The 27,791-nt window shown below is 37.5% G+C and overlaps 1 protein-coding gene across 24 annotated transcripts in view; it reads right to left on the bottom strand.

Annotated features, from left to right (window-relative positions):
• Window positions 1-1,631: 1,631 nt before the first annotated feature.
• The window catches only part of SRRM1 (serine and arginine repetitive matrix 1), a 31,991-nt gene continuing 5,831 nt past the window's right edge, over window positions 1,632-27,791 (bottom strand). For 2 of the 24 annotated variants that reach the window (XM_057499851.1, XM_036914753.2), the window contains exons 5-19: window positions 27,461-27,576; window positions 25,983-26,186; window positions 25,367-25,561; window positions 24,973-25,092; window positions 22,895-23,169; window positions 18,322-18,402; window positions 17,745-17,831; window positions 16,254-16,398; window positions 15,839-15,880; window positions 11,653-11,763; window positions 9,458-9,922; window positions 8,685-8,880; window positions 6,977-7,186; window positions 6,523-6,609; window positions 1,632-1,857 (exon numbers count right to left, since the gene is read on the bottom strand). In XM_057499851.1, the coding sequence (XP_057355834.1) occupies window positions 1,750-1,857; window positions 6,523-6,609; window positions 6,977-7,186; window positions 8,685-8,880; window positions 9,458-9,922; window positions 11,653-11,763; window positions 15,839-15,880; window positions 16,254-16,398; window positions 17,745-17,831; window positions 18,322-18,402; window positions 22,895-23,169; window positions 24,973-25,092; window positions 25,367-25,561; window positions 25,983-26,186; window positions 27,461-27,576 (2,442 nt within the window). In that variant the 3' untranslated portion in view covers window positions 1,632-1,749. Of the gene's footprint in view, window positions 1,858-5,604; window positions 6,610-6,976; window positions 7,187-8,684; window positions 8,881-9,457; window positions 9,923-11,652; window positions 11,764-15,838; window positions 15,881-16,253; window positions 16,399-17,744; window positions 17,832-18,321; window positions 18,403-22,894; window positions 23,170-24,972; window positions 25,093-25,366; window positions 25,562-25,982; window positions 26,187-27,460; window positions 27,577-27,791 lie in introns of those variants that run through there. The other 22 variants (XM_036914736.2, XM_036914741.2, XM_057499852.1 and 19 more) reach the window with 22 other exon arrangements.

The following is a 27,791-nucleotide window of genomic DNA, read 5'->3' as shown; positions in this document are numbered from 1 at the left end:
TTCTTGTCCATTGCGCCCCTGCCCTGCTCCCCTCTTATGTCCCATCATATGGCTTTATGGCCACCTGATTGCCCCTCTACTCCTGCAGCCCTTCCATGCCATATGCCATGAGCTCTGCTGGGGCAGGCACTGTGTTTTTTCATCTTATTTAATACTCACGCAAACCCTACGAGAAGGTAGGCACCGTTACTACCATTTTGTCTAAAAGAGGTAAGAATTTAAATAGAGGTATCTAAAAATGGTTTTTAAATGACTAAGTTAGAAATACACAAAAGGGAGAACTGTAGCTGTGTTTTGATGTTGGCACAGGATAATTTATCAAATTTGCTAGTTACAGAAAACTTAAAAACATTTAAAACATAAAAAGCACTTTTAGTTTATGATATGCCCAATGAAAAAAGGTATTAAAATGTGATATGTGTACGGTATGATCCTGGTATTTGTAGCTGCATATATACTTACAAATACATAGGGAAAACTTTTTTTTTTGTGAGTACTAGCCCAAGACAGCGGTGTCCTTGGTTATATTTGTATGATGGGATTGCCAACAATATTTTTCTCAATCTTTTTGTTTTCCAAATTCTCTTAAGCATGTATTTTTTTTGTAATTAGAAAACATCTTAAATACATTTATAAGTCAAAAAAAAAAAAGGTTTTGGACATTAGGAGAGAAGAGACATTCCAGGCAGGCAGAAGATAGCAAGTGAAAAGCAAAGAAACGAAGTGGGCGGTCTCAGGCTACATGCCCTGACCCGGCCTTGAGCACATAGCACATGCTCAGCAAATCGTGACTGCTTGGGTAGGTCTACTGGTCTGGGTAGGCTTCTCCCTCGGGCTCACCACCTCCCACTGGGCGTGTTGGCTCTGTAAGCCAAAACCTCCATGCTTAAAGTACAGAAGGGTCCCTCCCTGGTTGTGCACCAGGGAGGTTCTCCAAAGAACACACCAGACTTTTGGATTCACAAAGGTCATTCTTGTGCATCCTTTTCCCAGATGGGCTTTGCCTTCCACATCAATATCTACTGAAAGCTATGTCACCCCTGCTTCAGAGGCAGCTGGCTAATCTCACTTGGTCTGTTTCCTTTTACTACAACAAAATTAAAGTTGGGTAACTTAAACAGCCCCCTGGCTGAGAGAGTGTGACAGAGTGTGAGTTGTGTGTGCAACCTTGGGGCAGTGAGTTCTCCTCTTTAGACTTTATCTGTAAAAGACATAAAGCTAGGCCTAGATGGATGGTTTTCACATGGTTTTTGGTTATGGATCCCTTTATTTAAACAGTATCCAACAGGAAAGCCCAAAGTTTAAAAAAGAAATTTAAAAATCTCAAAGCAGAGTCATGAAATTGCTGACCATTATCATCTCTTCTCAATCCTTCAACAAAGGTAGATTATTACTACTGATCCCATCTTACAGAGAATATCTGAAACCTAACTCCCCCCACTGCACCGGAACACCTTAGGGTAGTTTAAAAACTGGTGTGCTAGATGATCTGTGATGGCTTTCCATTTTGACTATGAATCACGTTAGAATACATTTTGTGTCGCAACCCAGTAAATAAAGACATATATGTACGCATGCACACACACTTCATACAACAGTGCTTACCCAGCTCTGTAATTCACACTCAAATGTACTGTTTCATTTTTTTCTTTTAATGCTGGTTGTGGTCCTTATATTTTACAATTCCCTACTAGGTCTCAACTTGAAGTCTTCCAAACACTTCCTTAATGGAGTTTCCAGCTGAGGTGCTTATGCCTGCCCCATCTGGTGATACCCAGACGGGTATCCGTAGCCCTCCGCACTTACGGCACTGCTCTTGGGCATCAGCACATCAGCTCCTCCTCCCTTCTGATGCACCTGAAATAAAAGGATTCTCTTGGTAAAAACTCCTTATGATATGAAAGCCTGCCAACTTACTACATATTGACAAATGCGGAGGGTTTTTGCCAAGAGCTTTGGAAAAATCTGTATTTCAGGTCCTATCAAATTAATCTTTCCTTTGAAAACAGATGTGTGTGGAAGATCAATTAGGAACGCAGCAATAATTGAGTTCCTAAGAGCCAAAAGGCAGTGTTTGGTATAAGCTAAGATGGGTCTTAGCAAATGAAAATACTGCAAATAAACTTTCAAGAAGCAAAAAAAAAAAGGCTTATGGACCGTTAGAGCTGGTCTTTCAGGATTGATAATTGGGTCCTCAAAATATTAATGCCATGCAATTTTCAACTGTGAAACTTGGATTTCACAAGGTAATAAGGTATACCCTAAATCCCAATACTCTTCTAATAAACACATTTAGGCAGTGTTTCTACACTCATTACCTTGTATGGCTGTTATACTAGACACGTTTATTGAGAAAAATATTGGGTTTTTATCAGGTGATCGAAGGACTAGACTTGCATCTACCTGTTACCTTAAGTCAGTCACACTGAGTCTCCTCATCTTCTTTATAAAATGTAAACAATTGTTTGCCTGCAGTCCCCAGATACAACCTCCACAGTGGCTGAGAGCACTACAAAGCACTTAACACACATATTATCAGCTTCAGAGACTGACAGCCCTGGATCCAAACCTACAGCCTCGATTTCAGAAAGATTCGCATGCAGATTGAACTCAGCTAAATAAGGCACTATGGTAGTATCAACACATGAAAAGATGCTCATCATTAGCCATCAGGGAAATGCAAAGCAAACCACAATGAGATGCGCCTCGCAACCACTAGGATGAAATCAAAATGATTTCATATAATCAAAATAACAGATAACAGAGAACAAGTACTGGTAGGGATGTAGAGAGGTTGGATCCCTTACACTGCTGGTTGGAATGTTAAAATGGTGCAGCTGTTTTGGAAAATCATCTAGCAATTTCTAAAAAAGCTGGGGTACTGTTATGACTCACCAATTCCACCCCTAGGTATATATACCACCCAAGGTAAAACATGTTTGCACGAAAACTAGTATGCACATGTTCACAGCAGCTTTATTTATAATAGTCAGAAAATGGAAACAGCCCAATAACCAGCTGATGAATAAGCAAAATGTGGTATATCCATACAAGAAAATACTATTCAGCAACAAGAAATGAAGTACCCTGAATGAACCTTAAATTATACTAAAGAAGCCAGACTCAAAAGGTCATAGTGTATGATTCCAATGAAAATGTCCAGAACAGACAAATCAATAGACAGAAAGTAGTTACAAGGGGCTGGGGCTGGGGGGCTCTCAGGAGAATGGGAAGTGACTGCTACCAGTTCCTTTTTTAGAGTGGTGAAAAAGAAATGTTCTGGAATAGATAGTGGTGATGGTAGCAGAACCTTGTGAATATACTAAATACCACTGAGTTGCACACTTTAAAAAGTGAATTCTATGTGAGTGTATCTAAAAAACAAGAGAAAAATACTGCATGGAGTAGGGCCATGGTTTATTTAAGATCCTTTTTAGACCATCCAAACTAAAACTTGCCATAATTATTAAAATGGACCTGTATCATGTTAGCTAAAGAAGTGGGAACCACTCTTTGGTCTATCACTATTTTATATCTATGTTTTAACCAACAGTTAAATTTCCAAAAATAACTCTGAAGCAGATTACCATTCTCTCAACAGAAGGGGAAATGGCGGCACTTAGAGGTCAAGCAACTTGGCTAGCCACACAGAAAACTATGGTAGAAGTCCTGGTCTACCAGACTCTAAACTGTTCTGTCCACCCAAATTGTTGTTTGCATGTTTTATATCCCCAGGAGGCAAATACTCTGAGGTTAGCAATTATCACATCTTTTCATTTTCTTTACCTCAAACTCTAGCAGCACCTGGCAAGTACAGAGGGAAAATGGTCAATTAAACTTACTTATATCTGTCCATCAAGTATTTGTGCAAGGCTCTAGGGACACATTCATGAACAAGACCAAGTTCTTATGGACCAAAACCATTTCAGGTAGTAATAACTACTATACATGAGAACAAACTAGAGGGAGTTGGGAACACCTATCTGAGAAAAACCCTTGGAACAAACCAGATCAGGATGCAGTGCCTTACAGGATAAGGAACAGTAGAAACAAAGGCCTTGGAGAAAACAACTTTGATGGGTTAAAAGTAAGAGCAAGGTGGCAGGAATGGCTTAAGCAGATTGAGCAATGAAGTTGTCAAAGCAGATTCAACCCACTGCTACTGGGTCTTGCGGGCCATAGCAAGGAATTTGGATTTTACTGAGGCTGAAAGCGATCTGAGAGCTTTGAGCAGTACTATGATCTGCCTTAGGTAGGAATGGAATGGCCTTTGTGTACCCGTGGACAACACTGCCACTAACAGTACTGACTCCATTTTGAGTGAATGAGGGAGACGGGTACTAAAATGAGAGAGAAGATCAGAGGATGGTATTAAAATTTTTGTTTTGGACATGTTCAGTTCAGTATACATTTTAGACATTTAAATGAACTTACTAGGTAGCTGAATAGGGGTCTAAGTCACAGGGAAGTTTAGATGGGAAAGGAACTAGACAAATCAATAAAAATGACATTTAAAGTCAAGGGACTAGGGATTAAATTTAGGGGGAGCCAACAAGGATAAAGAAAGACAAACTCTTAACCATTTCATATTTGGAAGGACCCACAAGAGAAAAAATAGCTAGTGAGGTAGGTAAACCAGTATTGCATCTAGAAAGTAAAACCAGTGTAGCCTCCTAGAATCTAAGTGAAGAAAGGGTTTCAATGGAGTAAACAACTGAGCCAAATCCTGCTAAAAGGGCTAGTAAAGGAAGGAGTGCTGATGGTTCACTTTGGCATATGGAGGTTACTGCTAATCTTATGAAGAGCAGTCAGTCAAGTAGAAGGATGAAAGCCTTTGAATAAATGGGTCAGGTGAGTAAATAGACTGATGGAATGAATGAATGACCAGCTCATTCATTCATTGATGAGGTATTCAAGTGGTGTTCACATTAAGACATGTAGACTTTTCCTTTCCCCTTCTGCCTCAATTGCCAGAAATTATGATCATTATCTACCCATGTGTCAACCTGCTCAGCTTAGATTCACGGTGTCAAAAACTCCCTTTTACTTCTTTCACACACATGCTGCTTTTCTACTGTATATGTTATCGACTTTGTTTCCTCAAATTATTCTGCTCTGCTAAACCTTAAATGCAAAAAATGACTTTTTTGTGGATAGCCAAACAGTACACACACACACCCTTCTGGGGGTTGCTTCAGTCATTCCTTACCCTCACTTTCTAGAATGTGCCAGGCTCCATCTACCTTGGAGATTACAGACACTACTGCTCTGCCCATATATCCTTCTCACCACCTATGCCTGGCTGGCCTGCCCTGTCCATTACATATGTTCCAATCACTGTGTACTTTCTCTTCATTGCACTTACCACATTAATTATTAAAACACAAGACGGTAAAACAATCTCACCACCTTTTATTTCCTTCGCCAAACCCTTACTCTGCCAAAGGTGCCAAGGGGTAAAAACGTAGGCACCGTAAGTTTTCTAAGGTAGGTACGTTTCTGGCAATACTGAGACAGGTAAGTAAAAGTGACTAGCCAACATTTTTAAATTTAGAAATTTATTCTGTTTAATCCACAAGCTTTATATAGCTTTAGTTAAAAAAAAAAAAAAAAAAAAAAAAAAAACCAATACCCCCCCTCCCCCTGTCCCAAAAAACAGTGAAAACAAGACACTATTTCAAAGTCTGGGCCCTTCCAGCCTTCCAAATACAAGAGCTCTGAAAGTTGTATATACCAATTGGAAGAACAAGACAAATTATGAATGAAGCCATTACATTTCATCAAACAAAATTTTATATAACTGAAGGATCCTTTCTGGAACTAGTTATTTGCCTTACAAAAAAAAAAAAAACAAAACACAACAGAATAGAATGAAATTCCAGTGTTCCAAATGAACTTGTTACATGTCAATATAAACCCACAGTGTCCTGGCAAACAACATGCTTTCATTTTCTGTCTTATCTTGAGCTCGAGTCCTGATTCATTTCAGCAGAAACTCCACAGGCAACAGCAAAGAGTGTGGCATTAAAATATTCATTTATACTTTTGTGGTAGTTCAACAGTGGTCCTATTTCTGGGCAAGCTTGCAAACCAAACAAGGTTGGAAGCATCATAACTTACATGGGTGCTAAGACTCAAATGAGAAAAAGTAAAGAAAGAAAGAAAAAAATCTCTGGGAATAGTTAGGGGCATTTAAAGAAACCATAAGAATGCCAACAATATTTAAACCCCCTTTTTTAAAAAGGGGATTTTTTTTGGCTTAAAATATTTCACTTGAAATGAATTTATGTCAGATGTCAGCTGTCAATGAAAGAATGTCACTAATACACTGTGGACACCTTTTGCAATGTAAATCCATGCCCTTTTTTTTTTTACATGGTGAACTTCAACCTAGCAATTATTACAACAAATGTTATAGTCTAAAGCTCAAACACATTTTTAGCAATTTTGAAATTGAATTGCGTACAAACCAAGTAAAATTTACATCATAACAAACATTTCCACCTAAGACTGTGGGGACACCTGAGCCTTCCGCATTGATCTCAGGGCCTTTTCACGCAGGTGCTTTTCTAAGTCATCAAGGTTATCTTCAGCTTCACTTTCAGTCTCCTAAAAAAAAACCCAGAAGGTCTATCGTTAAGTCTTAAGACACTGGTGGAGACGTTGAGTACAGAACAGCATCAAACTGTAGTGGTGGCTGCACACCTCTATGAATACACTAAAAATTCTTGAAATGTACACTTCACATGGATGAATTAAATGGTACGTAAATTATATCTCAAGTTATTTTTAAAAATACACACTAAGCTTTTTGACATTCATATTCTTATCCTTGGTCTTAGTAATGTCACTGAGAAACAGATCAGAAGAGAGTTAAAAGCCAAGTAGCCAATTACTAGAAAAAAATATTTAGCTACTTCTCACAATCAAATTATTCAGCTACCTGCATCAACTGCCAGACAGTATCCACAAATACCTTCTTAGGCTCTGGCTCGGTCTCTGGTTCCTCCTGTGCTGATGTGGTCGTAGGAGCAGCAACAGCTGCAGGCGTTACAGCAGCCGCAGCAGCTGCGGCCACAGCCTTTTCCTTCTTGTGTTTTTTGTGCTTCTTGTGCTTCTTATCCTTTTTGTGTTTTTTGTCCTTCTTTTTCTTCTTTTTCTTTCCACCTCCTTCTGGGTCTGAATTCTGGAAACCCAGAAAAACAATAGCAATAAAATCTGATTAAAATTCTGTCCAACTAAACACTTTACCTCCTCAAGGGAGAAACTAAGTGGACACATTCCAGGATTTCATAAGGCTTCAGGGGAAACAAAGGGCCATAGCAGGTCATTACCAAGAAAAATATTCCTAGAGAGGGGAACTGCACAGACAGCAAAGACACTCTCCATAGATTTGAGTCGGAGTGGACCTTAAGGTATTTGATTTCTGTAATCTTCCCCAACCAACTTCAAATGAAACCAAGTTTCCTAACTACAAGCTGATCTAGTTCCCAGGACCACATGCATCGAGGCCCACCCTCCAGATGTAAGGAAAGTCAGCACATACAAAAAAACCCAAGTGTCTGAACTCAGTGAGGTCGGAGATGAATTCTGGTTCCTAAACTCATTAACTACTGACTCAGACAAAGTGCCTGACTTTTTCTGAGGCCTTTCTGTCAACATAAAATGGGTATAATAATCCGACAGAGCTATCTTGAGGATTAAAGCATCCACATTATCAGCCTACCATGTAGCAGGCTTCTAGTAAACACAGCTATTATTCTAAACATATGCTTGCATGAAGGCCGTATCTCTAGTTACCACCTGACTTTTCTCCTGTCTCTAGAATGAAAGTGGCTGGTTCCTCACTGCACATTTACCACATTTATGCAAAGGGCAAGCTCTGTTGTAACTCAATCTAGTGCGTAATTCTTAAATCCCAACATTTCTAAGCAAATACTTAAAAATAGTTCAAACCCCAGTATTTTAATACCCCAATGATATTTAGGCTGGACAACGTAGTAACAAGAGTGTCCTTCGTACTTATGCAGCTTGCCAAAAGTTAAGACTGTAAGAGACAATGAAGTACTTCCATTCCATCTAGCATATCAAAAGTTGCAAGGTTCATTTTTTTATTACAAAAAACAATGTATTTCCACTGTAGGGAAAATAAGAGCACTGAAGTGTTAAGAAAAATTAAGAAAACTCATTATTCTCTTCCTACTGCATTGTTAGTAACTACTATTAAGTTATATTTGTGGTATGTATTTTTTCCTTTATAAAAATGGAATCATACCAACAGACACTAAGATTAGAAATTTTACTGACTGTGTGATCTTAATGAAGTATCCCAAAATGTGTCAAACTTTAGAGAAAACAGCAAAAATAGTAAGCTATTTTTTCCTAGATAATAGATCATGGGTAATTTTTTGTTTTTCTAGATTTTCACATAGTCTAATCTTCACCACCAAGATTATAGAATTTAACTGTATTAGACATACTACAAACTACTGAGGGGTTTGCAGTGAGGGGCTGAAACATTAAGCATGGAATCATAACCACTTAATTTGTGTCTCCTTGAAATCCATCTGAGCCATAGAAAATAATGCTCCCCTGAACTACAAAAGACAAAAAAACCTTCTGATTCCAAGGAATGGGATACATACAAAAGACAGAAGGGATGTCCCAAAGGGGCAGACACATACCCTTGCTGGCGATGGGCTTGGTGTTGGGCTTTTAGCCTTTTTGACCGGTACCGCTGGTGACCAGTTGGTAGAGGGTGACTGAGACTGGACAGGGGATGGAGGTGCTAGGGGTTTTTTAGCTGCTGGCTCAGGAGATCCTGAGACAGATCGGGAGGATGAGACCCTCCTCACAGACTGAGGGCTTGGAGAGGCAGCCCTAGAAACAAGAGGGAAAAACCAAACCATTTAGCATCTAAGAACCGAGACCTTTCCTAAGAGAAAACAACCAACTACTGTCAGACTAGGTCACAAACTTAAAATATTTTTGCCCTGCTTAGTTTGCTAGTTGGTTTTACTGACACCTTAAACTTGTATCATCTAAGTCTCCTCATGAGTAGTTCAAGCCCTACAATCCTCTATCCATTCTGCTCATCATTCATCCTGTATGAAATCAGTTATGCCAGTTCCTTATATTTTATTAGTGTTTTTATCTGTCTGAATATACACATGCAAATGTTCTATGTGCTACTTTAGAGTTTAGTTTTGCAAGCACACCCCTCAAAAAGCCTGATACCCCTAAGAACCAAGCAAAGTCCTATGACATTTAGTTTAGGCCATAAGGCACTAGCCTGAAAACAGAAAAGGATCTGTTAAGAGAACCTAGAAACTGTCTTAAAAGTTTGTATTCAGAGCTTGTTCTTAATTTCTCAGTGAAGGGGGAAAAAAGAAAGCTTCCAAACATAAAGACCTATGCAAATTAGTATTCCTAACCAAAAAGCAAAAAATATTTTTACTTTTTTGTTTTTTTGGGTTCCGGAGTCCTGGAGACTCTCCTAATGGGCCTAGTACTCGGAGATGGGGACTGCCTTCTTTGGGGTGATGATGATGCTCCTCTCCGAACAGGTGGAGGACTTGAAGAGGTCTGAGGAGCTCGAGGCCGTGGTGAGGGCGAATGGCGTTTGTTTGGTTGTGGTGACCGGGCCTCTCGGGTAGATCGGCTGGGGGATGACCCTTTCCTATGCTTTGATGACAATGAAGGCGAACGTCTCTTGGTGACTGGGGAGCTTCTTTGTTTGGGAGGTGGAGAATGGGAGACCCGACGCTTTGGTGGTGGTGATGGTGATGCCCTTCGTTTAGGAGGGAGAGGGGGAGAAGCCGTTCTTCTCTTTGGAGGTGGAGAAGGAGAGTATCTCCTCTGTATTGGAGGAGAGTATCTTCTCGGGGAAGGTGAACGCCGACGTGGGGGAGGAGAAGGAGTCCTAGAAAAAACACATCATTAGCTGAAGTGTCCAAAAGGATAGTACAGAAATGCAAAGAAAACTAACCAGCAGTTATGGCTATTTATAGTTAGCACCAGGCAAAGGGAGTATATTTCTAAGTGGGAATGCTATGCCTTTATCCTCATTTAAAGTATAAAAAAAATTATGTAGTAAATTTATCTTAGATAACTACAAAGTAGGACATTCTGGTTAATGTAGAAATTTGCAGTTGTCAGAATGAATTCAAGTATGTCACAAGTTATTAACAACCCATATGGAATCAACTTAATGTTTTTCAAGAAGAGAATCTTTCATTGCTTTGAGGAAACTGAGCATCCATTATTATAGCAGGACTCGACTCATGGTCAGTTTCCTCAGGCAGTCTGCTTGAAAGCTCTCCTATGGGGTGCCCTCCCTGAATTGGCGCTGGGACTCAATGTTTACAGTTTACTTGCACAAGCTTTTAGAAGATACCTCTGTGCTCCCACAAGACAGCCTCTATCTTAAAAGACCACTTTTCAGTGGAAGTCTACTGCCAGGCAGAATACTTCAGTGTGAAAAGTCCAGCCTGGCCTTCCTCTTAATGCTTAATTCCTACACTACCCTAACCTGCTTCTTAGGAATTAGACCTGAATATAAAATTCAGTTCCAACTGCCTAATTTACTTCTGAAATGTTCAGACTTGGAGCTCAAAATGCTTTCCTGCCTAGCATCAGCTTTCCAATAGGCCATCTTTTGGTCAGTATGGTAGAATGCATCTCCGTTTCTGCCCTTGCGCAATTCAGTAACTGAATCTCCATTTCCTCACCTGAAAAATGGGAATACCTCTACCAAGTTAGACCATCTTAAGGAACAGAGCTGAAGTTTATAAAGTACCTAGCACTTTACCTGGTACTTAACAGGTATGTAAGACAGGCAGTAGCAATTGTATCACTTGGTAATATACTTGAACAAAGCCATTACAAATTTCTTCCCAAGTTTTATTTTGAAGTCATTTTAGAATTACAGAACTGCAAAAACAGTGGAGACTTACCACTTCTATCTTACAACCGTAGAAAAATGACCAAAACTATGAAATAAACCTCTGTACTAACAAGGTATTAACTAAAATACCAATACAACATCAGTTTTCAACTAAATACCCTTTTCTGTCCCAGGATATAAAAACCAGGATCCTACACTGCATTTAGTTATCACAAGTCCTTAGTTTGTGCCAATTTTATGACTGTTCCTCAGTCTGCCCTTCAAGATTGACATTTTTGAAGAGTACTAGTCAGTAACTTTTACAATGCCATTCAATTTGGGTTTGCCTGATAGTTCTTAATACTCAGACTGAGATTCCCTATAGTTGGTAAGGATACTACAGAGGAATCCAGGCATATGGGATGCCATTCTATATTACTGGGGATGTTAACTTTGATTCATCAAGTTAAAGAGGTTATCTGCCAGGATACTTCTCCATTGCTAATGGTTTTCCCTTTGTAATCACTAAATAGAAACAGAAATTCGTATTTCCATTTATTTAACACCATTACTGATATGTCATTTATATACCATAAAATTCACTTTCTATTTCTAGAGATTCGTGCATTCTGAACTTTCTGTATAAATGGAATTATATAATACTTGGTGTTTTGTAAATGGCTGAGCAATGCCTCTATTAAGGTATTTTGATCATGAAGATTCAAAGTTGCTTTAATCAACTCCAACTAACACCTTCGATAAAATACCTTCGTCGTGGTGGTGGCGTGGGAGACCTGCGCCGCCGGGGAGGAGGAGCAGGGGAGGGAGAACGTCGTCTTCTGGTGGGTGGCGGGGAGGGACTTCTCCTCCGTCTACCACTAAAGCAAAGAATAATTACAGTTGAATCTGAGTCAGTAGCATTTATAATTAAGCAATCCAGGTAACAGTTTCAATCACCATTAACCCCAAGTGCAACTAATTACTCCACTCCTTAGAGCAGTGTTCTTCAAACTACAGGTCAAGACCATTAGTCAAGACCCTACGTGAGAACTAGCATTTAAAAAAAAATAGGAAATCAGAGTGTTTAACTTGCAGTAACGGTAAATTTTGTTTGGTTGAGTTTTTATTTCAGTATATAAATAGGCAGTCTGGGTCATGATACAAAACATTCTTAACGTGATGCAGTGTGGAAAAAGCTGGAGAACACTGCCTTAGAGCGTCACTTTTTACCTGAAATACACATCACAAGCACCTGCGTAGCTCATCTGAGTTTTGCGTTCACCAGGTCTGGGGTTATGGTCTAGCTGGTATATGTTGAAAAGGTTCTAATAGGTGATTCTGATTGCTTACTAGGAATAACTGCTTTAAACCCAGAAAAATTAAATGTTCTAATACACAACCTTAAAGTTTTAATAGCCACCAGTGGCTTAAGGCCCCAAACCTGGGTGTCATTGCTCCAAGTTCTTGAATTTTTGTGTGTGATCTATTTTCAGCTGTTCCAGAGTTGCATAGTGTGAGTGAGTGAGTGAGTGAGTGAGTGAGTGAGTGAGTGAGTGAGTGAGTGAGTGTGTGTGTGTGTGTGTGTGTGTGTGTGTGTGTGAAAGAGAGAGAGAGAGAAATAGGAGAAAGGGATAAAGTCGCACAAACTTCCAACTATGAAATAATAATGGAAATAAAAGTACAGCATAGAGAATACAGTAATATTGTAGTATCTTTGTATGGTGAGATAACTACACTTTATGTAGTGAGTGTTCATAATAATGAAATTATCAAATCACTACGTTGTACACCTGAAACCAATAAAGTATTACATCAACTATGCTTCAATTTTTAAAAAATGAGGCTTAAAAAAAAGTTTTATATACTAACTAAAAACATTATCCCAAAGACAAAGGACCAAAGTTGTCTGAGCACTAAAACTATCACTGGGAGAAATGTGGTTAAAATATAATATGTAAATTTTACTTCTGAGCTCTTAACACAAAAATCGGAAATGAAAAATAGGATTACATCAACTGGATCAAACACAGCAGTCTCCCAAAACAACTATTAAAATACACGCCAAACCAGTTTGCCGCCACCTTCTGGCTAAGTTGGCATATTCAAAGTAGTCAAATAAGGTGGTTTTTAATTTCTTTTAATTACAGGATTGATGGTGCCTGTGTATCTGTATTTCCTGGTCTTGGCTCTCTTTTAAAACTAAGAAGAGCTCTGTTAACAGAACAGAGAAAATTCTGAAATTCATTAAATTGTTTTCAATTTAAATTTGTTTATGCCTTATGGGAGTAAGACTTCACTTTGAACAGATTTAAAATGTAATCTATGAAAGGCAATATATCAAGACAGATAAGCTTCGGGTGAAATGACATGTGGACTCCAAACTATTCATTACAAGAAAGGACAGTAAAGGAGAAGCCAGCCACTTTACTAACAGGATTAATCTGAGAATTATGGGATCTGAATAAACAGGACAACTATAGTATTGTTTCAGCAGATAATGATGTCAAATAGGAAAGACATTTGAGTTTTAACTTAAAGAAAACAAAGGTTCATACTCACAAACTTTGAGATGAGGTGATATAATGTAGAACTCCCATTATGTTATCAGTAGGTGTAATAGCATAGGAGGCTTCTAGTATAATATGGCTTCCCTTTAAAAATATTCTAATTTATATAACCAAACTAACATAACTTAAGGAGTTGCCAGAAAAGCTGATAAACACTCATAACTGGAGTCTGGATACCACATGACTCTCTGACCTCAAGGCTAGAGTTTCCTACCTAGGCTGATAGAGCACACAGAGCACACATTTCAGGGATTCAAAGAAAAAAAGGCTAAGCATTTTCTAGTTATGCTGAATACTGATGCCAAGCCAAACCTTCAACTATGTGCAGAAATTGCTGAGTAGGGAACTCTCCCTCCACATTGTATGATAATCAGTTTTAGTAAGCCTTAATATGTGAGGTAGCCCAGTCCTCAAATATGTAGGAACAGAAAAGTCTTATCAGAAGGAGTCAGCTTGCTATCTCTGCAGTGACCTCTTCAGGACAACATCACTTCAATAGCAGTGCTGGTAATGAAGACAGTAAGTTATAGATGTGACAACTGTGTTTGTACACTGTGTATGATCAAGATACCGTACATCATTTAAGTTAATGAGTGTTCGATACTCACACACAAGTGTCCAAGAGCATAGAAAATGTTGCATTTTTCACTGTATAAACTTTACATATAAAATATCTGAAACTAGGCTGTATTTTCCCTCTTAAAAATACAATAAATAGAGTACAAGAACAAAAGAAAACTGAAGGAACAAAACAGCAGCAGAAGCACAGAACCCAAGAATGGACTAATAGTTACCAAAGGGAAAGGGACTGGGGAGGACGGGTGGGAAGGGAGGGATAAGGGTGGGAAGAAAAGAAAGGGGGCATTACAATTAGCATGTATAGTGTTGGGGGGGCACGGGGAGGGCTGTGCAACACAGAGAAGACAAGTAGTGATTTTACAGCATCTTACTATGTTGAAGGACAGTGACTGTGAACTTGGTGACAAGTAGTGATTTTACAGCATCTTGCTATGTTGATGGACAGTGACTGTGAACAGGGATGTGGGGGGGACTTGGTGAAGGGGGGAGCCTAGTAAATGTAATGTCCTTCATGTAATTGTAGATTAATGATACCAAAATAAAATTAAAAAAAAATAAAAATAAAAATAAAAATACAATAAATATTGGAGCATCATTCCAAATAATTATTTCACCATCTCTAAATCCTAGACACCTGATGGCAATTCTAATATCATTAAACCTGAGGCCACCAGTACAACTTGACTACCTTTCTGATGAGGAGAAACAATTCAAAAACATCCTCGAGCAGAGTAATGAACATTAGTGTTGTCTTCACTGTTGTGAGAAGACAAATCTCTTTCTAATACAGAGAAGTATTTCCATAATGTTGGGGGATAAAAAGAAAACATCTTACCATTAATCTGACTTTGTAAAACATGTTTTTAGCTGCTGTACTAGCAATTTCACAGATGCTAGGGGTTAATTATAGTTGGGATCAGAATACCTTATCATCTAAATTTATCCTTTATTTATTTTTTATTGTCTATTTTTAAGTTACTATAACAGCACAAACACACTACTTTGCTCCATTACAATCACTGACTGGCTCCAAAGAACCTTTCCAAGAAAACACTTTTATTGATTAATGAGACTACCTAAAACTACACGGCTTCAAAAACCCAGCTATAAAGTGGACAGAAAATATGACAGTTCCAAGAAGGATAAGTACTTAGAAATTTAGTGGCAGCTAAGGCTCTAAAAAGCAGACTAGTGAATATAGTCTAATGGCACAGAATAAGGTCAATGGCACAAGTCCAAGATCTAGCTTTGTCACTTTGTAACCCTAAAAAATTCATTTTATTACTTCCAGGCCTCTTATTTTTCACTTAATGAGGTAGGCCTGAATTACAGATTTCTACAGTTTGGCTCTAAAAGGTTACAGTTTTATAATCACACAGACACTGATGTTCAAAAAAGTTCAATAAATACACGTAATACATGTAACTTATCTTCCTACTATAGAAAACACTGAACAGAGCCAAAGCCTTACATTCATTTTTTATCTTTCTAAAGTCTCAAGTTTTCTTGCCTTCCCTAAGGTCACCACAAAGTCCCTCCCCACTAAATCTAAGGAACTATTATCTCTTAGAAAATATCCTCAGACACCATAACTGCACAAAAATCTAAGTTCAAATGACACCAAAATGAACATGTGTACAGTTCTATCATTAATTTGGTGTGTCAAGAAATGTAATAAACCCAACAACTTAGGAACTTCCCCACAGCCATTACCACTGCATATCTAAGGAATGGGACTGCTAAACAGTAAATACAGTCACAAAATTTTGACATGTAACCCTAATTTACAAAGTAGTGTCTAACCAACCTTTTAGTCATTGGCGATTGCCATCGCTTTCCCATCTGCATCCTGAGAGCAGTGGAGAAAAACAAATGTCAAGAATTCCATTCACCAAACTATTTGCTTCAATGGAGATACATATTTTTTTAATGTTCAAAGATGTTCAGGAGTTAATGCTATGATTCAATTGGTTTATTCTTCTAGTCATACAGACATATGACATATGGTATGGTATAAAATTTACTAAGTTCTCATTAAGTAGTAATAACCACCAGATAAAAGTAAAGCAAAGCAAACCCCCAAAACAAAATCTGACCATCTCTTTCTGTGAGTCCTTGAAGTTAACCCAATTCTAAAATAAGCCCACAGCTACCCCTTAAAGTTACAAAGTTTCATCACAATCACAAAACACCAGTGAAAGCTACTGAAGAAACAACATTACCGAGGAGAAGTCTCTTTCTGGCGCTTCCGAGGTGATGGAGAGGCACTCTGGGAAGGTGAATGTCTCCGCCGCCTGCCTACCTCACCGTTCTTCACATGGGACCTCTTGGGTCGCTCATCTTCTGAGGAAGAGGAGGAGCCAGAATCTATAATTACACAACAAATAATTACAGTAGGCCTATGCTTAAAACAGTCTGTCCACTCTGAATCTAAGCAGATGGAGTGTCCAGATCAACAAGCCAAGTCCACTAATGTAAGTGAGCATACATATGTCATCAGTTCTGAACAAAGGTAATATCAATGTATGTTAAATGACCTGAAAGCCAAGCATAAATACACATCATTATACAATTATGTCATTTCCACAGCACAACCCAAGACACCAGTGTCCCTTAAGAAGTGAGTGATTTTTCCAAATAACTAAGTAAAGCTTAAAAAGCATCTCAAGGAGTTATTTGATTCTTGTTACTCTAAGCACTTTTAAGAGTACTGAAAGTCTATTAGGGTCTGAATAACTAACTTCCATATCCCGAGCATTTATCAAACAAATATATGTGACATTTCCCATAGGCATAGCAGCACATGTCCAGGACTCAAGGAGTAATTTCAATTGTTTGCACAGTTTCCTTAACTTAAAATAACTAACAATTGTCCCCAAATGTCAAAAAAATTTAAAACAAAGTCCTAACTACCAAAAACACCCAAGACCTGTATGCATTTCTTTCAAACCTTTCCATTATCAATCTCACTCAAAAAAGTTGCAAAAGCTGAATAGCTTTTAACTGACTGAACACCATGGTGGGGTGCTTTGGTTTCCATTTGACCAATGAAAAGCAAAGATAGTACTCAAACAACTGAGCTAATAAAAATCAGAACATCTGGTTTAAAAATGAAGTTTCTATGCACATTGCTTTTAATTCAGAAACTCCACTTTTAATTATTATTTTATAGATAAACAAGTACACACAAAAAAACTATAAACCAATGTCCAAATCAGGGAATGGCTCAATAAACTGTAGTATTATTATAATTAAAAAACTGCCGCAGCCAGTAGAAAGTGAGGTAGGTAAGAACAGAGAAAAATGTCTAGAGAGATTATGTTAAAAAGGCAGGAGACAATCTACAGGCTGAGCATGTGTGTTTTCTTTTTAAACTACAGATGCTTCTATGTGCACAGAAATTTCTAAATAAAAGCTTTGGAAAGTTAAGATTGGGAACTGGGAAAAGTAGTATTTTTCCAGTTGTACATCCCCTTTTCATTTTAACGTTGTACTTTAAAGATCTTTTACTTTTATAACAACTTAAATAAGTTTTAAGGAAGGACTTAAAACCAAAATCCAGAAAGTTAACATTTCCTCCCTGAATCTCTATGTAGGCACGAACATATTTCTCCTAAGTACACTCACTGCACTGATGGGTATTTACATCTTAAGTATTTTTTTATTAGGAAATGAAGATAAAAAAAAGAAAAAAATTTAATCTGTGCTCATACCAGATGAAGACTGCTGGTTCTGTCGTCTATACTGGCGTCTCTGCTGCACAGAGTCTGCTGCAGCCATTTTGCCACCTTTATCTTCTTCTGAAAGATGGATGCATTTAGAAAGTGTTTCTTTAGTTATGCATACTGAAGATTTAACATATTTGAGATGGAAAATGTTCTCTTAAACCTTTATTTGGCTGGCTCAAGCAATACAACTACTCTATTTTTTACAAGGAAGGAGGGTAGGTGAAATGCCAATTTAATGCATATTCAGACTATTTTCACTAAATACAATAAAAATAAACTTAGGCATTTGCTACAGGTCAGACTGGGTACCAAGCATTTACAAACATTATTTCAGTTCATCAAAAACATAAAATGGTATTGTCATCCCCGTTTCAGAAATAAACAAGGCTCAGATAAATTAAGTAATTAAAACAAAAAAGAAAGCAGTTAAGTAGTGGAGCTGGGGGTTTCAAAACAGGCTGGTCTGAATTCTAACCACTAAGCCATATCCCACAAATTAAAGGAGATGATCAAATGTACAACAAATCCAATTCAACTTAACAACAGAACACACAAATCTTACCCGATTCAGATAACTCTACTTTTCTAGGCTTGGGTGCTGGTGAAGGAGACTCTCTTTTCTCAGTAACTTTATGTTTTGTCACTAAAAAGAGTTAGGGAAAGAACATTTATATACAAGAAATAAAAAAAAAAAGCTATACATTAAGACATTTTAATAATACTAAAATGGTTGTTGATAATTTTTAAATTCCTGTAAGACTGTATTGTCATTACCTAAAGCTGCAGCCGTAATTTTTAAATGTTTGGTGAAAAAACTATAATGATTTTCAAATCTTGAGATTCCCCCAAGGTAACAACAGTGAAGAGAAATTGGGAGCTGTTGTTTCTGAGTAGAACATGCTTTATGCTACGTGTAACAATGTGTATGCTACCCCACAACCCAACACACACACAACTCAACTATGGAGGCCTCATCAGTGTAAGCTTTCAAGCACTCACTATAGGTTCAGAGAAGTAATGAAGATGATAGATGATTAAAAATAAACCTGATAAAACTTTGAGAGAAAGAAATCTTGTCTGGAGAAGAGGAATGAATTAGCTAGTCACCCATGAGGTGGCTCTTTATGCACAACCTTCACAATAACATGAGGGGGTTAAGCTATATAAAAAAAGAGACCTTCGCAATGAAAAATAATTCAATACTAAGGCTGGAAGACTCTTTCCAAGCTAAGAGCTTACAGAAAAAAGCAACTTGAGACATACCTAAGGTAGTAGGAGAGCCATGGGCAGTTATGAATTATTTAGCCTTTCCCAGTTGCATGGAAAATTACTATGGCAACTGCTTTTTGTATGCATGCTGTATTATTAAGTCCTGTTAGGCACTACTGCTAGTATCACTGCCATTCTTTTTACAAGAGAAGAAAATCTGAGGCTTAAAAATAAGTAACTTCAACCAAAGTCACACAGGTAATTTAAGTGAGTTAAGATCTGAATCCCAAGACTCTTCCTAGGGCATAGGCTTTAATTTCCAATGATTACTAGCTCTATTATTCATCCATTGCTTTAACTAAAATCAGACGTATCTACAGGTAAAGTCATTAATCTGAAACATCATTTGAGAATATCCCTCTAAGAACTAAACTTGAAGACAGTATGATCCCTGCAGGATCCTTATACCTGTTTTGTTTGATTAATTACCATGGGATGTTTGACCTAGAATATACACATTTCATTTGACGGACACAAATACTCAAAATTCTATAAAGGCTTATTCTAAGAAGCAGTAACTTACAGAGTTAGTCATCTACAACAGCAATGTCACCTTTGCTAAAGTAGTCCAACTGAAAAATTTACCACTATACTTTAAAAATAACCAACATTTTATTAATGGTTCTACCTAAGTCTTTTGTACAAACCACTAGATTGGGTAAAGAATGGTTGACACCTCTTAATTACAAAATATGGTAGCAAAAGTTCACTTAAAACTTGTATTTTAACAAATTCAAAGACATGAAATATAAAATTTTTTAGCACTGAGGCTATTTTTCAGGACAGTATTCTCCATCTTTAAGCATCTGTTAATTTTCAATTCATGACAAATTATAAGGTATCTAGTTACCTATAAACCCACATGTCCAAGTTACCACTTTAAAGAACTGGATTCCAAACTGTTTAGATGTCAGAATGCATTTCCCTCTATGAAACATTAAAAACTTGGTTATGTTTGCAACACAGCTGGCCAATGCCTACTTAGTAACTATATCACTATTTAGTTTTCCATGGAAATTTAAGACATTTGGAGTTTTATCCTAGTTCACTAATTAATGGATTAGCTAAAGTAGTCTTTAATTATTATTAATATAGTGATTAGAATATATTAATATAGAAAACTATCCATTATATACCCCTACTCTTAATATGACTGAATCATAGCACTATTAACATTATAACTAATGTTAATACTTCACTGAAGTTTGTCCAGATGAGATTTTATGGTTTACTTTGTTTTTAGTTTACTAATGTTGTTAGTATTCAAGGGACAAAGCATTCTAGCATGAAGACAGAATCTTCTAAGTCAACTGAAAAACCAGGATCTTAAATTTAACTTCAACAGTCCTATTAATTATTAATCTCTCAGACCTGCCCAAAGATCTCGGGTAAAGATAACTCACTCTGTGACCAGAATTAGTAAAATCACTGAATACCTACAGAACACAATTTATATGCTAAGTTGATCTAAACTAAAAATTATCACTACCACCATAGATACAGATCCTCTGTAAACATACTTCATTAATGTACCAAAATTTAATGCCAATTTAACTGCCATGTTTATTACAAAATGCTTTCCAAAGACCTTATCACATGAAAATGTATGCTATACTCCAAATAATTTCCCTCTAAGTTCTCCCAAACACTTCCTGCCTCCTTCCCACTCCACTTACCAGCTACCAACAGCAGGACCTTAAGGCTGGTGACTATGACATGAAATACAGAGGTAAAATCGATTACATTTCACTTGTGTCACCGCTCCTTAAGCCATGGAGACTGAATAAAAGGAATTTCTGAACACATACTATCAAGTACATAAGATAGACAATTTCATCCTGCCCTCTTCCAGCAATCAAGTCATTTTGGAGTAGGAAAGCTGGGCAAAGTACAGACCTTTCAACTGGGAATGAGAACCCAAATTCTATTCTTGGTTGGTTGACCCTGACCAAATCACTTAGTGAGAACCTATTTCCTATTGACAATTTCTGAGTCTTTCCTAGCTCTGAAATTTGATCACAAAGGACTGGGATCATTTTACTATAAAAAGTTATTTCCAAATGGTTAAAAGAGTCAATGTTTAGCTTCAATGGACACAAGGCAGCCTCTGACTACACTGCCTAACAGTGGGCCTCTGGTTGGGTTTTGTTTTGGTATAGAAGATCTGTCTTGGAACCCACAGGAATAGAGATAGTTAGCCTTCCCAGTGACTTGTTTCTGAATAGCAGTGACCTGCTCTCCCTGACAATGTATCAAAGCAAGAGACTGGTACCTGTGCAGACTCTTAAAAAGATAACTAATAATTCTTCAGAACAGCTCATCTTAACAAGGACTCAGCCCTCTGGTTCAGGTACTTTAATTACCCTTTGGCCGTATGATGTAAATAGAAAAATCGTAACTTGATGTTTTTGCAAAGTAACAGGTGGGAACATTTACAAAATTTTTTCACTAGAAAGCTTTCTGGCTCCAAACAAAGGAAAAAAATATTCAGAAATACAAATACTTCATAGGAAAATAAACAATAAATCAGGACAATGGGTATTAGATTTGGACATGGGGACTAGAACCCATGGACTGAAATTTATCAATTCTGAACAAAAAGTAATATGGGATATGAGGTTATAAAAATAAGCGAGCCTATTCCCCCCACCCCCCATACTTCAATTAAGTCAGAACCTAGAAGACCTAAAGGTTTCTCTATGCTTATCCAGCTGCCTATCTGGGTCTAAGAACCGACGCAACAAAAATGACCATTTAATTATTTAATTACATATCACAAAATTAGCCTGTTAAAATTCAGAAAATAATCTATGTTACTCTTTACAGATTACCATTTACTTAACAGATTACAGATCTGCCAGTCCCCCTCTCACTCAGTTAGCTTGTTTAGACCTCACTGTAAGAGTTAAAAAAAAACAAAACAATATGGCAAAATTCATCTTTTTAAGTATTACCACATTTCAGGGTTGGGGAGGAGAGGTGGAGCAGCACGGTGCTAACCGAAAATCCTGATCTCATCAAATTTTTAGAAATACATAGTCAAAATTTTTCCCATTTCCATTTTCTTCATTTCTAACCTGAAAATGTGACCAGAGCAACCCCAGTAGATATTAGCCTATAGACTATTCCCTAAAATCTACTTACTAGCAGCCTTTAAGATCTTCCCCTTCCCCCACTACTCACCTTTCAGGCTGTCTGTATCATTCCAGCCCTAAGCAACAAAGGCCTGAATCAAACAGCTCCTATAGTTTCTCTCCATGTGTATTTAATGCTAAAGGAACAAACCCTAATAGACCACAACCTTCACTCAGACTAACATAGCATTCTACTTGCCTGGCAGGATCACTGATCATAAATTACCAGAAATCTATCTGCAGAATAAAGCACAAGTTTTAGAACTTAAAATTCAGAGCCTAAATTGAAAAATAAATCAGCTTTTAAAAGGACACCACGTCCTTCCCTAGGGAGCACAATGTGGTTAAGAAAGAATTAAAACAGAATATGAAGTCCTCAAGTAAGATATCAAACAAAAAAATCTCCAGGGGAAATAGTTAATTGGTCTCACAGCAATAAAATGATCCTTTATCGTGAAGACACAATCTTCAGTACCACCCCAACTCAAAGAGCCCCTGGCTAGTAATATATTTCTCCACCCACCCAATGCCAGAGGGCACTTTTACATGTAAACTCTCCTTCAACAAACCCTAAGAACTTAAGGCAGGAAAGAAAGGTGTGCCTCTGAGCAAAGTCATAAATATGACCCAGCTACTTCATATTTTGAAGGGAGAGGGGGCAGCAGAAGGGCTACGCACTCCTATAGGCAAATGAAAGAAAAAATATAATTTTTATGTGTTTGATTTTTTTACCTTTACCTGAAGTTCTCCCTGGAGAGACAGAAACACGGCTTTTTCTTGTACGGTTAGACTGCTGGGGTGTTGGGGAATGACGCATTTTTGGCGGTGGAGTTGCTGGAGGTGATGGTCTGTGCCTTCGCCTGGGAGGACTTGCTGAAGGAGATAACCTTCGAGTTTTTCGAGGAGGGCTGGATGTCCTCTTAGGAGGCTTCTTTGGTGGCGACCGGGAACGAGACGAAGAGGATGATGAGCTACTCCCAGACAAGGATGCTGATGAACGCCGCCTTCTGTGGAATAAAGTATTCATGTTCACTAACTGCATACTTATGAAGGATGACCTTACAGGCATGGACAGTTTACACAAAAATACAGCTATTTTTATCCAACTTTTGAGTTTATGTAGCTAAGCATATAAATGAGTCTTTAAAACATGGGGAACAAAACCATAACCTAGAACAGGAAACAGCTAGTTCTATGACTAAATATACACAAATGACTTATTCTGATAAATGCTTCTGTTTGAGTTGTCTTTCCAGTTATAAATTATGTCGAGTGCTGTAATACAATAACCAGTCTCTTTCTTCCTTAGAAATGGTATCAGTGGAGTTTGCATACAAATTTGGGTGGCAAAGTATTTTCCATCTAATAATACAACCTCAAGCAAACTTTAGGTTGCTTTTTTTAAAGAGATGTGCACGATTAGGAATTCATTTAGCTACATAAACTTAGAAGCAGGGGCCTCTCGAATTCTGCGGCAAAATTTGTGGTAAGTTCTGTTGCAATTATGTGTACCTGCAGAATTCACCTTTGGCAGAAGAATTCCTGAGAACCTGAAAAAAAGAAACCCTACCTTAAGTGTGAGATAAAACTGGCTGAAAGGGAATCTTACACAATCTGCAAAATACTTTGACTGCTAAATGGCTCAGTAAGCACAACTGAAACATGCTGTTTGCAAAACTCCAATAAAGAAATAGCTGTTTCCACTAATCTTGAACTAGAAAGCACCGGCATTACTTTTTCACCTAAGGAGGAATAACCAACTTTCGAAAAGTGTGATGCCTAAACTGGCTGATCATGTACATCACTCATCTCATCATTAGTAACATCAATTCTGCAATTTTTTCGTAGTTACAAATACGGTCCATATACTTTGACAATCCTCTGCCCCCAACAAGTATTATCTTATTTAAAAACATGGGACTCTGAAAAACTTCAGACTGCAGAAACAAACAAAAAAAAATTATGGAGCTTATTATTTCCTCTCTTTATCTCCAGGTTGACTTGGTCCCCTGAAAACAAACCTTAAAGACTCACACAGAAAATTCCATCTTAAGTATAATCTGAAGCACAATTACCACATTTCCTTCTAAGAACAGGTGACCTGCACTGCCAAGGAGGCACAGAACCTTGCCACCAGTGCACTCCCCTGCTAGCTGGGGCAGAGGTAGCAACATATCTTTCTGTTAAAAGTGACCCAAACATTTCACCTTATGCTAGTTTTTTAAATGATTTTAAAAAATAAACGTTGGTTACTTTTATGCCTGATTTCTTCAAAAGTAACCACATACCAAACTGCTTTATATAAACCACAGAATTGGTATTATGGGGTATTTTCAATTTATGTTATATCTGTTTAAATTGTTTATAATAAGCACTCATTTTTATTAAGAAAACCCATAAAAATAATACAATCTAAGTGGATTATTTGAATATTGGTAGAAGCAGCTTCTCAGCTCTATAGTCACCTACTTTTCAGAAACCAGTGGTAGTTAAAAGCCAAAGAAAGAGGGAAGGTGGCCAATTCCCTTACCTGGTAGGGTTTTTTCGTGGGGTCTGAAAGGGTAAAAGTTAACACCAACTATCACTAAGATACTTTCTGAAATTTTTATTTCCCAACACTAGACTAGACTTTTTTCACTGTACCTGCAAGAGTTACACCTCAAATGAGATACTCTCTTGATAAGTGTTATTACCTAATATCAAATCATGAGCACTTTCTTCCAGGGAGACATTAATTCAAAGATTAGCTTAAAATAAACATATGGTGCACTTTCATACACCTGACTTTTCCAAATTAAAAAACAACTTACCGTCTCACTGGAGATCTGCTCCGTCTATGCCTTGGTGGAGGAGGCATTCGTCTTGGTGGAGTTCGTCGTCGAGGAGATGGCCGCCTTCTAGGGCTTGGCCGCCTTCTGGGTGAGTATGATCTACCATAACAAACAGAATTAGGACCCGCATATGTCAGGAGCAAGGAATGAATTCCCTGATATCATTTTCTCAACACTACATTTAAAAAATGAATTTCAAGGGATACTTATGTATTTTTATGCTATCAGAAAATGTCTTTAAATTCTCTCTGTAAATCCAAAGACTAAGTTTTATTAAATGTTTTCTACTGCTTTGAAATTATTTACCTAATTCTACTTAGGAGAGTAGCACATAAAACCTAAAGTCTATGCAGACCTTAAAGCCACAGCTCACCTGGATCGGGATCTATGGCGCCGTCTAGGTCGAGTATGAGAAGGAGAGCGAGACCGTGTCCGAGATCTTGATTTGGAACGTGACCTAGACCTTGGTCTGGCTTTCTCCTTTTCCTTTTCTTTTTTGGAATTTTTCTCTGGAGAAGGTTCTTTAGGCTCTGGTACAGGTTCAGGCTTGGGAACTTTCAGGATGTCACTATAGAAACAAAAATTTGTTTTTACTAAGTCACAATATAATGATATAATAAAGTTATTCCTCTTCAAACAAAGTTGAGACCTTTCCCTCAGTTCAAAAGATTACACATCAGTGAAATCCAGTGAAAAACTAACAATTCCAATCACAGACCTACTTTAAAGGAGCTAAGTTTTTGCAATATTGGGAGGGAAAAGCAAGTTACATTACTAAAATATCTGAAGAAATACAAACAACAGAAGGCAATGGTCACCTTTGGGGCATTTTAATTATACTCTCCTATACAATTTCTACTTCTTCAAAAAATTAATTTTATAGTAAAAGGAAAATAATCAAGTTTTTTGTTTTCAACTCAGGTATCTTATTTGCAGCCACTTAATAATAGCCTACAATCGTATCCTTAAGTGAATTTTTATGAACTTGCCTAGTAGAAGTGGCCTCCTGTACTGAGGGTTCTTTTACTTTCACTGATGGTTCTGGGAGTTCTGGAGTTTTCTCCTTCTTCTCTGGAGCAGGGGAAGGACTCCGGCTCTTGGTTCTGTGACGGGGAGATCGAGAATGACTGCGCTTTCTCTCTCTCCTGACAGGAGAAGATCGTCTTCTAGGGGAAGGAGATCTGGATTTGCGTCTAGGATGAAAGCAATTTTTTTCAGGGTTTTGAATAAAGCAGATTGGGAGAGAGAGTCAAAGGAAGAAGTGAGGAGTGATCTGTTTAATTACACCATGATGTTTATACCTTAGAAATTCCCTTTGTAAGTAAGATACCCTATCACATTTACTTAATAGGGGAAGGGCTAAGAGAAAACCAGAAAGACATGCAAATAAGGGATAAGAACCTTCTCCAGTATGCCAGTTATAACAGAGGGAAAGCATTGACCTAGAACTCTAGATTTAAGTTCTTATCATTCCCAGACATATGGAGACAAAAAGACCTACTTTGCAAAGGAAGAAGATGCTTAAATGAGATATTCCCTAATAGCTAATCAATCCAATAAAACATAAGAGTTTAGACCAGACAGATCCCACCAGATTTCATCAGGTAGAGTCTAGGTATTCCAGAGAAATCACTAGTACAATTAAAGCAATATGCTCTTCAGATGAGAAGAGAAATACATCTAACTGTGTAAGACTGCTTTTTTGGAGACAAGAAGCTTCTTTTCTTTTTCCCTTAACCTGAAGTAAAACAGTAGACCTGGTTCATCAACAGTTAAGTAGTAACCACTATGGTATGTGCATAACTTTAGAAATAGTGCTGCTTCCATGTTAAGTAGCTTTTTAACATCAAACATATAAACTAAAAAGGACAAAGAAATTACCTTCTCATACACAGAACCCTAAAAATGAAAAGCCTAATGGGATTCTCACCTTTCACCACAAATACAGTAGAAGCTGAGTCGTGGTTTTAAAATGGGAACCTAACCATAGTCTCATTGGAAGGAAGAGAATAAATAAATGATCTGTTTTGGGTTCAGTACAACCATCTAAGAAAAGCAGAACAGGGAATTAGGTAAGTATAAAGTGAGAGACTAATGGCACAGATTTCTAATAAAAAGAACATGGAAAGAAAAAAGGAGTTGGAGAACATTAAAATAATAATTCAAATTAGTTAAATGATATAGTTAAATAAAAACAATATGAAGACAAGTGCAGACTTCGATTTAGGAATTAACAGTTGAGTAAGTCACTAAGATTTGAGAGACAACTGTCAGTTAAACGGTCTCAAGCAAAATTGAGGTATTTTAATTCAGAAGAAAGCCATTAATTCACCATGAAAACTGTATGTCAGAAGAAATTTCCTAAATAGAGGTCAGCTTCCTTTTTAACCATGTGATTTTCTACACTCAGAATACCTTAATACCTAGCATACTCATAAAACATTGGTGTGCATCCACTGCATAGTACCTTCTTGGGCTTCTAGATCTCTCCCTTTTTTCTCTGCTGCTTTCTTTTTCTTCCTTATCCCTCTTATCTTTGTCTTCATCTTGCTTTTTCATAGATGCCAGCTTTTCTTGCTCAATCTGCAGAGAAATTTCCAAAGTAACATAGATAAACATCTAAGATCAACAGGCACACATTGATGCTTAATAAATACTTGCTGAAAATTAATCCCTAACAGCTGACCTAAAGAGAACTACTCTTTTCCAGTTTACTTAGAAGAGTCATTTTCACATTCTTATACTTTCATGATTTAATGTGTATTGCCTATATGAGGAGCTTGTGCTCACCTTTTACA

The sequence above is a fragment of the Manis pentadactyla genome, chromosome 4 (assembly GCF_030020395.1).
Source record: "Manis pentadactyla isolate mManPen7 chromosome 4, mManPen7.hap1, whole genome shotgun sequence".
NCBI lineage: Eukaryota > Metazoa > Chordata > Mammalia > Pholidota > Manidae > Manis > Manis pentadactyla.
This window is presented reverse-complemented; position numbering and strand designations above follow the sequence as displayed.